Below are 14,450 nucleotides of genomic sequence, written 5' to 3' on the forward strand. Positions count from 1 at the left end.
ACAGCTTGAAGACACAACAATTGTACCCTGGGTGGAAGTTGGCTTATCACAATTAAGTCTTATTCTCTTTTAAAATATAGTTATTAAGGTATGAATAGTTAGTGCACAGTAAGCAAATGAAAAACCCTGAAGAACTAACATGTTTAATACGATTTAATACGATGCTCAAACATTAAAGTAAAGTAACAAATTCGAAAAACAGGTAGCCTATACTCTATTTTGCCTTACATTGATATTTCTTTGTATTTGGTGATTTCTTAATCAGTTTTATTAAAAACGTATAATGTTGCATTTCATTAGGATGATATCTCTTAGTTTATAAATACACTGTGAACATCACTTTATCCCAAATCATAGTTGAAATATAACTTGTAATATGTGAATATATTAGATCTCCAAAAATATATATATATATATATATATATATATATGATATTAGGACATTTTGTAGTCTAGTCTTTGTCTGTCAATATATTCGAGAATAACCTGGCTGTAAATGGTGAGCTAAAGAAATGTCCAGTAACCACACTTTGAGCACTGGGCTTCTTTAAGATGTTGTTCGGTTTTATCTACATGGACATTTGGTTGTAGGCCATGTGGCTGTATACTCCATCATCATTTGCACCTGCAACTCCAGATGGTTTGATAACATTCAAGGATGATTCTGAATGTCTAATATGGCAGAAGTAATACACACCTTTCATTAAGCACCCATTTTATGTCACCAACAGATAGACTAATGATTTAAAGATTAGTCCTTTCCTGTAGGAAAAACTAAACTCATAAACAATCACAAATAAAATCCTGGACAGTTAGGATAACAACAATGGAAGCAAGCAGATGTAAGAAGACATTTATGTCATTCACTGTTTTATCATGTGATTATCTTCTCAAAACAAGCTTAGCAGAAGATCAAATCCATGGGGTCTAATTCTATTTTACAGTTTTCTTTATATCCCTCATCTGCACATCACTCTCCCGTCATAAATCTGCTCTAATGTGGGCCCCTCATCATGTTTTCCAAAAATATGACTCGTAAAAAAACATTATGCATGCAAGTACAAAGGAGAAAGCAGAAACAATGTCGTCTCTGCTGCTGCCAGGCACTACAGTAAATCAAAGTGTGTTCTCATTCTCACTGCAGTTGAAATGCAAATCACACCAGTCACAGCATTTGTACAGCAGCAGCACCACTGGAGTTGCCTGGGAGAACTGCAGTGTTACAGACACTACAGTCTGCTGCGTATGTGGCTCTGCCTACATAATGCTGGCTTTCCTGCTTATGTGCATGCGTTGAGTGATTCCCTAGTTATTTCTGCCAAACTCGCTGCATATTTTCAAACCATATGACAGTCTTCGTTAGTAGCTTTAGAACCATCCTTACCTTTAAGAGTAAATGTATTTACTGTTTTAGGGATTAAGAAAACAAGATTATGCTTCTTTGTGTCTGAACAGAGATGCTCGAAGGCATATGTGTTTTTTTTTAACAAAATATCTTAAGAGTTAGGTTTGTCCATATTATAATAAACATGTTTTTCCTGTTTTTAAATTCCTAAATGGAACTGTAAGTCTTAGTCTTAATAGCCAAATAAAACAAAAGCAGAGGATGCGATTGTGTTACATAGGAACTCAACATTCACCACATCCAAAAAAAAGAAATGAACACCTGAACATCCACGCCTCCTCCTGCGCCTGCTAGAGACACATCTCTCCCAAAGATTTTCTTTCTTTCCCCCACTCCTCCTAATTCAACATCAGCTTGCCACCACGGGGATTTGGCTCGGGTAGCTCCCACGGTTGCTAAGCAACAGTGACAAGAAGCCTGCCTCTTCGGCTGGGTGTGCTGGTTTTTGTGTTCACAGCAGATCCAGTCCAAACAATGACTCATTCAACCAACAATTTCCACCTTTGTCAAAATGTGTGTCAATTTCAAACCGCACAAGTCTTTTTATCAGTTTATATATTGGTATCCTTATCAGAGTGAACCACTTTTTTAAAAAAATGATATTGCCTTTGAACACCATTGTTCCCCGATAAGGTATTACAGTCTAAATAAACATGTTGGCAGCCTGTGATTACAATGCATAAAAGATCAAGGACCTTATAATCAAGTCCATTAAAAAAACGTTTGTCTCGGCTCAAAATGAGCTAAAAACTGCATTTTATCTTTCCCAGTATTATTCCAGATGAGTATGTGGGGTTTTCTAAACTCAGCTTTTGGCCTTCAATCAAGCTTAAACAATACAAACTTTAAGAATAGAGTGTCTTGAGTGCAGAGCAGTGCTGATCCAACCGATCAATGGCAGTCACTCAAATAAACTACATTTATAAGATTTGTCTTGAGCCATGGCTCCATTGCTTCCAGGTTGACAGTTGGCAAATCCATCCCTTAGGTCCAAATAGAGACATTGCAATACTTTTGTAAGGATTGTCTTAATATTGTGTAAACATCCATTTATTCCACATAATGAATCCCTGATTCTCTATCAAATGGCACATTTGGCACAAAAACTGTTGGATGGAATGCCATGATATCTGCATACATTGTAATTAATTTGTAGCAAAGAGGAAAAAACAGGGTGTGAGATCTATCCGCACATTTCTTTGTGATTTCATATTTTAAAAAGTCTCACTCGTAACTTTAATAATTTTGAGCTGCTTGATAAAATAGTGATCATGATCCTTGAATCTCCTCTCATCCAAAATGCGTCTCATCCAACCAACCTTTAAATCCTTCCGTTTACCTTCTCTTCATCAAATAATGATGAGTCTGCAGTGTCTGACCTTCAGAGATAGAAAACAAAAGTGTGGTTGAATAACCGGCCGATAAATAATGTTTTTCACAGGTGTCTGTCTGGGAAACATCTTTGAAACTTTAGAGTATAACACTATAATTGTGTTTTATACGATGCTTTCAGTATAATAAATGTAGAATTTATCAACTGTCTCTAAATTAAATACAATTATATTCTTCCATAAACAATACAATTTTATAAAAGGGTTATTATTTACTGAAGTACAGTCAATACAAAAATGTCGCAATAATAGAATAGACTATAAACCATCGTAAATAAAGGAAATGGAAGGGAATGTTGTAAAAGTTAATTATAAAGGATAAATAACTTATTCCTTTCCCATGGTACTGAAAATGGCAATTGTAAAATCTCTCCCAAATGTATCCTTGATGCTACAGGGCTTAACAACTTTGAAAACACATTGTTTATCATGGACATTAGTTTGGCTTGTATTCTCACCACAGCTTTGAAATATCACTTGAGCAAAAACATTAAGATGGACTGAAAGCATTTCTTATTTGTAGTGTTGTTAGACTCAAGAATGGCTTTCATATTCTCAAAACTATGAGAAATAGTGGTCACCAAACCTGTGGCTGTAAACAATATGTACTCCAGTTTTTTAATAGCTTTTCAGGATACATTTAATCTCCCACTTGGGTTAGATAATTGTGTTATTTGTATCATAAATCATTCCCCCAGCTCTAAAGACTGATCAAACGTATAGCTGGAGGAAGCAGCCACCCGGTCTGCAGCTGCATCTTTCATTCCTTGCCTTCAGCTCCAGAGAGAAGGATAGGGCAGCGTGACATTTTGCTGTAATTGAATTGCACTCTGCCCCCTTGTGGACGTTGATCTGCAGTCAGGGAGGCTGAGCTGGTTGATATCCAACTAAAGAACAAATGCACTGCAGAGTCATTTAACCTAAACCCCAATCTCATACGCTGATTAATGTGTGCAGATCTTGTCAAACCTGCTAAAAAATAAATGTTGTGCTCTATAGGTAAGAGTTGCATTAAAATAGTATTTTATATACAATTTTCTCTCAGTCCCTAGCTGTGAAGATCAGATTGTGTCTTATTAAAGCCATATTTACAAATGTACTGCAAATCAGTCAAATTATAAAGTTAACATACCAATCATGCTGGCAATATGTGAATACATCTGTTCATTCGATCTGCACAAAATTAAAACCATTCATCACCCTGCTCTGTTTGACTTCTTCCACTCAGTCACAGTTGAGGCAGTGAACAGCAGTGAAATTAAAAAGTGTTAAAGTATTAATCTTTTCAAATTGCTTTTTTAATAGCAGTCGAGGTGGCTGGCGAGGTTACATGAGCACTACTGATGAGTAAGGCAGAGAGATAAGCTCTGCATGTTGAATGTACTATCACCAGCTCAGTGGGCTCTTGTATAAATGTGCTAAAGTGAGATAAAATGGCTGCTTGACTCAACGTGGTGTGGGTGTTTTCAACTGAACTCTCGATAAGCATATCCTGTCCTATCTTCATAGGAGACTAAACAACATTGTGAGCATGTTGTTTTCGTTATCCGAATTCATCTACTGGTATTTCACTGTAGTTGTACTGTATCCATGTGAAGTCTTTTTCTGGAAAAGGTTTTTAAATTCAACCGAAAGTTATAGTGTATGGGAAACGGATGATTGAGAAACCGGTCCTCCATGATATTTGAAATAAAACTAATTAAAATGAAAATGATATGCAAAGACCTTGACTGATTTATTCCAATTGTAAGAACAGTATACTGGCAGGCAGAGAAACATAAGCAGCTTTATCCAGGCACCGACTGCCAAATTCAAAATGTAGAATCTGTAATCCATCCAGCACTGTGTAATATAATATAATATAATATAAAACTTTATGCAGCATCAGTATTTAGTATTTTTAATTCTGAGCATTTTCATCCACAGAAGATATCATTTCCCTCAATACGAAGCATTTGACACTAACACTCTCCACTGAAACACAAATTGCTTTGCATTTCTCAAACATGCATGACTGAACAAGCCCCGAATCTGTAAGCAGCACGGACAGAAATATCCTATTGGAATAACAAAATAGTCTTACTTGGGCAGCTTTTTCTTAAAAGGGACCTATTATACAATTTTGTTCATGATATCTTACATAGGCTTTTAACAGGAGTAATTATTTCCAACATTTTTAAGTCGTCACTTTAGATCAATAAGACTAGGAACCAGAGCCAGACTCGAAATACTACTACATTCTCAGGGTGTAACTAAAGCTTGGTTGGACACATCACACATTTCCCCAGATGGATTTTCTTTAATGATCAGCACGATGTGACATGAAAAGGTGATGATATGCTGTGGGTGTGTGAGTGGATCCTACATCAGGGGCCAAACTGCAGCACTCAAACAGAGTGGTGCTGTCACCGCTATAAGCTGACGTGTCACATCTCCAGGGAGCTGCTTCATCACCTGTGACAAAAGAAAACTGGTCGAGGCGTCTCTGAAGACACGTTGCTGTTTTGTGTCAGTGTGACATATTATATGGTCTGGTTCTCCTTTGCTCTGAGGATGCCACTCCCTCTCTGGGTGTAACACACTAAGCAGTCAAAGAATACCCACTTAGATGTGTTTGGAAGATGAGACAGTACATTTGACTTTCCTTTTAATACTTTCCTTCAGATGATAAACATGTTTCAACTCTTGGAAACAAAAACTTGCGGAACAAGTTTTGAGAACAAATGAAGAGCCTGTAGAATCTGAAATTAAGCATCCACATTCATTTCTATTGTTAAAATTACGTCCTCCCTTACTTATACTACCTCATTGTTCTTTCTGTACGTTTAATGATCATAGGTCAGCCTCTTCTCCGTGTCCTATTCAGATAGATGAATCACTTTTTAAAGAAGCCTATAAGTAATATCTAAATGTTTCCTGTAAGTTCAAACAAAACTACAACCAAGAATGCTAGCTTCTTTGTGAGACAGTACTGCAGAGGTTCTTTCAGCAAAATGCTAATTTCAGCATGCTAACATTCTCACAATGACAATGCTTACATGCTGAGATCTGTATAATGTATGAAGTATAATGTTCACTAAACTCAACTACATGTTAAGAGTAAAGGGTTAGCTAAAGTGGTTAGCTAACACACAAAATAGGTTATAGTGCTTGTTTAGCGTCTTAGCATGATATACATTTGCTAATTAGCACTGTTTGGTCACAACAACAAAAATCAGGGTATCAATAAAGTGATTAGGATTAATTGCCTATTGAATTAATGACCAGCATTAAATAGGCCTAGTTTTTTTAGATATTTTAGTCTGAACCAAAAGAGCAGACCATGATATAAGTTTTGTGAAAAAGTTGTGTTGAAAGTTGGTGTTTTCAGCAGTCTCACAACTAAATCGTTATTTATGTTTTAAATATTTAATGTTGTAGGAAATAACCATATTTGGTGCAGTGAATCATGAAATGAAGCTGCTGTTGCTTCACAGCTTTGGTTGTTATCTTGTCAGTAGAGATATAAATGTTTGTTTGATTAAAGCACACAAAGTCAGGCCATTAAAAGTCTTCTGTCAAAGCTTTGGTGAAAACTTTGTAAACTGTGATGAATAATTTAAAGACAACTATCATTTTACTTGAGCTTAGCTTGCGAGGTTGCCATGGAAGAGATGCATGCATTATTTACTGGCAGTGTGAGTCCGACTGTAAGGCAGCTTACAGGCTCCCAGTCATTTTTAGATCTGTTCAAACTGCGAGGATTAAACGTAGTTGTAATCCATGGGGAACAAACTAGAGTGTCTGAGCTAAGTATCTACCTCCGAATGAGAAGTGAGGAGCTACGCTGCAATGTTGTGGAGGACCAGGTAATGTGGCAGAGAGTTCTCAATGGAGGGGTCGATGCCGATGGCTGGACAGGAGAAGCCACAGAAGCGGGTGAGGTTCCGCGTGGCTTCGGGGAACAGCGGCCGGGTGCTGAAGGAGATATTCAAGGATGAGGGCCCTTCAGACTCCCTGGACTCAGACTGCACCAGCAGCTCTGACGCAGATCGGGCCAGCACCCCGTCTACAAGTGGAGACGTAAACCTGTATGGATACCTGGGCTCCGAGCTGGACGACAGCGAGTATGAGCCTGATAAACTGCTCAGGTATGCAGGGGCCACAAAGGATTGGATGTTCACCACCAAGAGGGTCAACATACTCAGTAAAAATGGGACTGTAAGAGGGGTCAAGCACAAAGTCTGCGCGGGTCAGACGCTGTTTGAAAACCTTCCCAATACCAACAGTGTGAGTACATCTTAAAGGGCCTAGTTTTATCTTATTACCTCCGCCAATTGAGGTCATGATTCTAGTTCGATTTGTTTGTTTGTCAACAGGAATACAGAAAAACTACTGGCCACATTTTCATGGTACTTGGTGGAGGGGAGTAGAATTTGCCAAGGACCAAGAAGAGCCCATTACATTTTGGAGTAGATCCAAATTATGGGGCAGATAACACACATTCTTTACACATGGTTACCATTGTGAGATGGGGCATTCACCTTTTATAGAGCTCTGCATTCTCCAGGTGCCCTTTCATTTGTTTAATACAATCTGTATAACACCAGTTCCCATCAGTGTCATCCCTCGCCTTAAGTCTAGTTACAGGTAGGAGCAGTATGACTGGGAGAATAGCTCACAATAGAAGACAAGGTCACAGAGTAATTAAAGATTAATGATGCATTTTGGTAAGTGTTTCAAGAGAAACTAATCAGGTTAATGAATTCTCTGCACTTTCTAGTAACCCAGCAGGAAGAAGTGTTTGTTATTCTGAGGTAACTCTTTGGCTCGTGTCCAGATGCAAATGGTGATGGTGAGGGTCATATTGAAAAAGCCACTTTTTTTTAACAAACACCATTATAGTCATTTCAATAGAGCTGGTCATCACATAGTGTTTCTTTTTAGGAGAAGTTTAAATGCTTATAACAGTCATTTCTTATATTAAAGGAACATTCAGGTGTTTGACAGGTTGCATTGTCCTGAGCAATACACCTGCCATGACAGAGAGGCATCCCCTAACAATGCGTGGGTATACTGTATGCGTCATATGGGTGAAAATAACTCACATCGTCACCTTCTTAAACTAATGGCCTAAGTCATATTTTGGAGAAAATGTTTTTTTGCCTAAATCATCTCTTCTTGATGCTGGCCACCTCTGGTAAAATTGCCTACATCCTTATTGAAAGGTTAGTGCTGTCCCTACCCTGATAGTATAATGGCCTATGTCAAGAGTGTGACTTAGGCCATATATTTAAAAAAGATAATGGCTTAAGTCACATTGTCTTGTGACTTAGGCCATTTTACAAGCTTTACAAAATGGCTGCTTCAAGAAAAAGAAAAACTAACAGATCATAAATTAAGTTATTTTCATGGTTCAGGGCTTATCCCCTGTTGGTAAGTGATGTTATACTATATTATACTATAGGCTAGGCTATAAATGTTATCTTTTCTCAGCCGCAATACTCTCCACTCACAGTTCGCCACACACTCACGTGTGTGTGCTCAGGCTGAGTTCGGGCTGAGTTTCGCCGTTTCTCGCTGTCTCGCAGAGACCCCACGCAGCAACCAGGAAACGACACCAGTAATCCAGCTCACACTGTCGGCTCCTCGAGTCTCAAAGGGCATAGAAGCGAGCCCTGCAACGTCTCGCCAACACGGCACCCAGACCCCACGCAGCATTCTTATCTGTTTCTCATTTCTGGTTGCTAACAAACGCCATTGTAACACATAATCACACATCAGAGCACAGTGGGCTCATAGGGAGGGGGGGGGGGGGGGGGGGGGGAGGAGCTCCAACAAGGCGTGTGGGACAGAGAGTGAATACACATACTGTACAGAGATGCTGTGTGAGAAAACCAATGTGAGTTTGGAACATTGAACAGTGTAAATCTATTCTAGTAGACCTCAACAATGGAATTATGATCAGTAGAAATGGCCATGACATGGGACCTTTAAATGAAAAAGGGTTAGCCTCAATTCAAAACACAGCAAAGAAGAGCTGGAGGGAGTAGTGAGGAGAGGCACATGCCTCCTCAGCGTTTGATTTACTTGCCTTTTGTTTTATTTAGCTAAGAGTGATTTAAGTTGTACCTTTTGAGTTTGCTATATTGAATTAAATGACCAACCCAAACTGCCCTCTGAGTCTCTGTATGCTCTTCTAGCATTTTAAACTGTTAGTGGCTGACCCAGCCCCATGGTCTGTCACAGTAATGCAGAAAAGAGAAGTGCACTGTTTTGCCTAACTCACTTACTCCAGAAGTAATAAGGCCTAAATCAGGTTTCAAATTGCCTAAGTCACAACAACATGTTCGTAAATTGGCCTAAGTCATCTAATCCTCTTATTTTACACAATTGACAGACAGTGTTATTTGTATGTCAATAGTCATATATTGTCATAACCTTTTTGTGTGAAATAATTAATATAGATCATATATTCTATATTTGGTTCAGTTTTTTCAGTTTTTTGAAAAACCTTCAAATAGACTTAGGCCATTAGTTTAAGAAGGTGACGACATTCAACATGTTGACCTGCAGCTTTCCTGTCAGCGGTATAAGTTGAAAGAGGTCCCTGCTCAATACACTACAGTGCATTATCTAACTTTTTTTTTACATCCATCACAATGAACATTTTTATTTTATATATATTTATTTTATATAATAATGTTTTTAATAGTGAGTTGAAATGCTGTGCAGACTTATAACCTGCAATTCAAAAAAAATACATGACTTTAAATGAGAAAGACCCATCATTTTGATGGACCACCTGCTCTAACTTCAGCTATGTGCAAGTCTCTACACATTAATTTGATTTGTTTGAATATAAATATATTGATGGTCTGAGTCCTAAAAGCTATTGAAATATTGCATAACTTGTAGTATAGTTGGAACATGCGGTATAACTGTCTAATAAGGCACATTTTATAAGATTTGTGATAGTAATAATGGAAGTGATAACCTCCAAAACACAGCGCCTAGGAACGGATTTGGTTACTAAATAGTTAGAATCCTTGTTTTACCTTGACACCTGTATGTCATTTGAAAGCAAAAAGCCTCTCAATACCTACAAATGTAGCTTTTAAAGACCCCTGTGGTTAATTTGATCCTTATGGATATCAACAACAACAAAAAACTGAATTCTGTTACTAAATTCAGGATTGTTACTTTTTCTTAGGTGGAGTTATCTCTTGAGTTTGGGCGGATAGTGATCTACACTACCAGTTTCCGTGTGGTGAGGACAACCTTTGAGCGCTGCCAGCTGGTCCGGAAGATCTTCCAGAACCACAGGGTGAGGTTTGTGGAGAAGAACATCGCCCTGGACTTCGAGTACGGGAAGGAACTGGAAGAGCGGTGCAGACGTGTGGGAGAGCCTCCTTCATTACCAGTTGTGTTCATCGACGGACACTACCTTGGGGTCAGGTCTTATTCTCAGTCCTTTTGTAAAGATATCTGACGTCAATATCTTTCACATCCACACAGTGAGTTGATTAAATATGAAATTGTGCTTCTCAGGGTGCTGAAAAAATACTAGGCATGAACGAATCAGGAGAGCTTCAGGATCTTCTTACAAAAATTGAGGTTGGTTATTACAGTGTTTGCATTGCAATAAATGACATTATGAATATTTAATTGTAGTAAAATAGATTATATTCTTGTGAATCGAGTTGAGTCACAGAGGGATTTGACTCACACTGCTTGATTCATTATTTGTGTCATGTATAGCACGTCATTAAAACATAAGGTAATTATAGTCATAATAAATGATGCTTTGTGTTTGCCAATAGTTATTCAAATGAACACAAAGCAAACGGCAGCAGTCATTTCCCTATCACTAGCTGTGCTGTAAATAAAACATGAACAAACAGCAATGTAAAAGATGCATGCCCATCAATAAATGACCATCAATAATGGAGGGTGTGTTATTGATTTAGTCTCAACACATTTGCTCAAACACAACAAATCACTCCGTGGTACAAAACGATGTGTAAACTATTTCTGCGTCTCCATCAGCTGGAGCAACTTCTGTCTCACAAACACTGGCCTTCTCTCCGGCCCTGTTTCTAATTTGGACCCAATGAAAGTCTTCATAAGTGAATACGAAGCAGTGTTATGACATTTGAGTCATGCATCTCAGTCACTGCAGGCAATTTAAAAAACAAGCTGGGAAAGGTCATGCATGAACTAATCAGTCCAGAACTGCCCTGCAACATGGCTTTATTGTGTGCCAGTATCTGTTATACTCCTGGGGTGATAACAACATCTTAGCATTTTGAAAATGAAGTTGTGTTTAAAAGAGTAGCTACACCTTTTGGGTAAATACACCATCCTGTTGAGAATAAGAGGAGAAGGTTAATATGGCTCATACGAAGCTCATTTTGAAGCAGAATTGTCTGTATTTGTTAAAAAGACGTAACTGGCAGCAGCAACAACAACAACAACAACAACAACAACAACAACAACAACTGTGCAGCCATTTACAGACGGTTTTTGACACTGCTGTTCTTCTTTTCACCATTTTGGAGATATCTTCTACTCAGAATTACTGAGGATGACAGGAACAGTTATTCTGAATTGGTCACTCCTAGTTATGGTCTAAATAAAGATAAGGTTATTACAGGACATGTACAAGACTATTTCTTGGTTCGGGGTAGTGAATTTCTGGAGTGCGTGCGCTGCAAGAGATAGTCTGGCACATTACATCCAGTTAAACCACAACTTGTCATTTAAACATATAACATATAACTTCTTTATGCATTAGCTTTAGAGGTGTTATCTGATTTGTTTAACTCTGCATAGAGCCAGACCAGCTGTTTCCTCATTTCTATTCTTTGTGAGTATTATAAATAGAGTATTTCCCAAAATGTTAGAGTATCCCTTTAAAGGTTTGAAATTGTTATTTGTACTAAATGTATTCTATGTTTTTCTAGAGGGTTCAGCAGCCCCAGACGTGCCAGACCTGCGGGGGCTTCGCCTTCATCCCGTGCCCAATGTGCCATGGCAGTAAGATGTCCGTGTTTCGCAACTGCTTCACGGATTCCTTCAAAGCCCTCAAGTGCACTTCCTGCAACGAGAACGGCCTGCAGCCCTGCGAGAGCTGCAGCCACTGAGGATGTTAAGTGCCTGAACCAAAATCCTGACCCCTCTCTCTGGGAATTTCATTGGACTGTAAAACACAGGCAGTGAAATGAAACACATCAGGACCCTTCCTCCATGGCCATTGATTGTAAAGAAAAAAATATTTGTAATAAAATCTTTGAAATCATGGATCTGGTGTGGCACATTTCTAAAATTCACATCAAGCTATTTTTTTGAATTGTCTTCCTTGTCCTTGAAATGTGCCCTGAGGAGTCTGTATGTCCACCAAGGAGCCATGAACTAGTTTCACCTTCGGTAAGCTTCTTATTGAATTAGTGAGGAGGCTCCTTCTTTAACAATGCTCACATTACTGATCCCACATCAGACAGAGCTGAGGATAGAGGAGACACAGTACAGAGAGGGAAAGTAAAAAGGCTCAACTTGCAGCCAGTAGAGGGCATGAAACTGAACCCTTACTCAAAGTGGAGCACCAACCCTTGTTCAATCTGTATATTAAACTTAAACAAATCTAATATAATCATTGGTGTATCAAATAAATAGGAAACTAGTCGTTCATAGCAAGATATACAGTGGAATTCAAATAAATCAAGAGAATCCAACATATTTCAGTCTTTTTAATTGTACATTATATATTTCATTAGAGCTCAGTCGATTAGACATTCAGATAACAATGTAGATCAGCAAATACTTACTGATAATTGATAAGTTGTTTATTGTAATATTTAAGCAGAAATGCCTGGACAGCCTTTAAAGAATTAGGATTTGCTGATTTCCTTTGTCTATTTTTGAAGTCTCTTCTAGGCAACTGAATATCTCCATCTGTTGGTTGTGCAAAAGCAAGACCTTTGAAAATGTCAAAAATCTGGCTTCATGAATTTGTAATACACCAAACAATGCATCAATCAATTAATCAGTTTCGGTCCTATAGTCTAAAAAAAATATGCCTCGAGAGTCTAAAGTCTTTGTTTGTTTCAGCAAACAGAATATTTGTTTCATAGATGGTGAGAAAAGAACCAAGCAATTGTGGGAATCAAAATCAAAAAAGGAAAAGGGGGATACTTAGCTTTGTCTCCAATGCAATGGTAAAACTAGAGGCAAAAACGTTTTAATCCAGGAGCAGCACAATGCAATGTGACTGATTGGTTCAATAATGAATTGGCTGCAAAGGGATTTCGGTTTGCATTGAATAATTCAACCCAAGGAGAACTCAATGTGCTCCAGTTTTCTCCAACCGTAAACAAAGCAATGCATTTCATTTTTACACGACATTAGCATGAAAATTGTAAAACAAGTGACTCTTTGGTCAAAATGTCTCACATGCAATCCTCGCCGTTTAGTGTTTTTAACGGATGATGTCATTTGGTGGCTGCCATCCAAAGGGTCAGAGAAACGCAGCTCAGCTCTCTATGCTGTCATAGCCCTGTACAATGCTGCTTGAACATGATTAGACAAGGCAGCACTGTAAAGAGGCTAAAAGCGTAGAGCAGTGTGGTGAAAACGATGATCATCCGCCGCAATGAAGACCTTTCCCCCTGCCATCTCACACTGGTCGCTCTGGATGCTCCTGCACCTGTGAATGAAACAGCAACAAAACCGATTATTCAAGTAAAAAAAAATTAAAAAAGGAAACAGAAACGGTGCGTAAAAAAAGCGTGATGATGATTTTTCTCAATGGGAGATGGACACTGCTGCACAACATCTCGTTTCTTTAATTCAATTCCGCACCGAAGAGTAATGGGGTTTGGGATTTTGTAACCGCAGGCTTGTGGTGATGGAGGGGAGGTTGCATGCACATATGAGACCCCAACTGTGCGGGTTTACTGCGCCCCCTTCTGTGGGCTGCTGGAGACGAACACAACAGGGAGGAAAAAAAAAACAGGATGCATCGAGGATTATTATAAAAACAGCTACATTTTCTTAAAATTACCAACAATATAAAGCAATGACTAACAGTGACAATGTGATGCGCAGAAGGATTGAGGATGTGCTTGGTGATCTCCAGGCGCATGTTTCCTTTATATTAATGAGCCTAATCAGCCTGCTTTTTTATTTAGATCAACGTGCACAAGCGATGCTTTCTTTATCTGAGGTGGGGAGACATGAGAGGAAACGAGATGGGCACTGGCATAACTGACTTGGGAATGGTATGACGAGACATGATACTGATATGCGCGCAACACCCAACATGTTAAGACAACATTCAATGGTCTAAAAACCTGCATTGGTGTTTGTCCGCATTGTCTCCTCTCTCCGGGATCGGTGAAAAAAATAATTCAGTCGAGTAGTCTATAGCGTGGGTCCAGCCGCGATGCTGTGCGTAATGTTTTGAACGGTCGGTCAATGCGCAGACTGGTTGGAAATGACTGTTTTTATTGACGTCAGCGTACAGGCTAGAGCCCCCCCTCTCTCTCCTCCCTACAACTGCAGCATCTAATGGACTTGGGTCTACATCCCAGTCAACCATCTGAGCTTTAAACAGGAAATATAATCCAATCAAAAAAGCAAAATACAACACAATGTACCTCTTTGCTGTTCCAGAA

General features: G+C 38.8%; 1 protein-coding gene and 1 long non-coding RNA gene across 2 annotated transcripts; one reads left to right on the plus strand and one right to left on the minus strand.

The window, feature by feature from the left end:
• The first annotated feature begins 6,473 nt into the window (after positions 1 to 6,473).
• On the plus strand, positions 6,474 to 12,169 carry grxcr1a (glutaredoxin and cysteine rich domain containing 1 a). Its single transcript, XM_079672934.1, has 4 exons — positions 6,474 to 7,065; positions 9,989 to 10,228; positions 10,327 to 10,392; positions 11,742 to 12,169. Exons 1-4 carry the CDS (start codon positions 6,667 to 6,669, stop codon positions 11,919 to 11,921), a joined length of 885 nt encoding a protein of 294 aa, XP_079529060.1. The 5' UTR covers positions 6,474 to 6,666; the 3' UTR covers positions 11,922 to 12,169.
• Positions 12,170 to 12,509: 340 nt separating this feature from the next.
• LOC307033570 lies at positions 12,510 to 14,256 on the minus strand. Its single transcript, XR_013806557.1, has 2 exons — positions 14,127 to 14,256; positions 12,510 to 13,480 (listed from the first exon to the last, which is right to left on the minus strand). It is a non-coding gene; the product is annotated as an uncharacterized lncRNA (long non-coding RNA).
• Positions 14,257 to 14,450: the final 194 nt, after the last annotated feature.

This window comes from Notothenia rossii (assembly GCF_949606895.1).
Source record: "Notothenia rossii genome assembly, chromosome: 3".
In the NCBI taxonomy this organism is placed as follows: domain Eukaryota; kingdom Metazoa; phylum Chordata; class Actinopteri; order Perciformes; family Nototheniidae; genus Notothenia; species Notothenia rossii.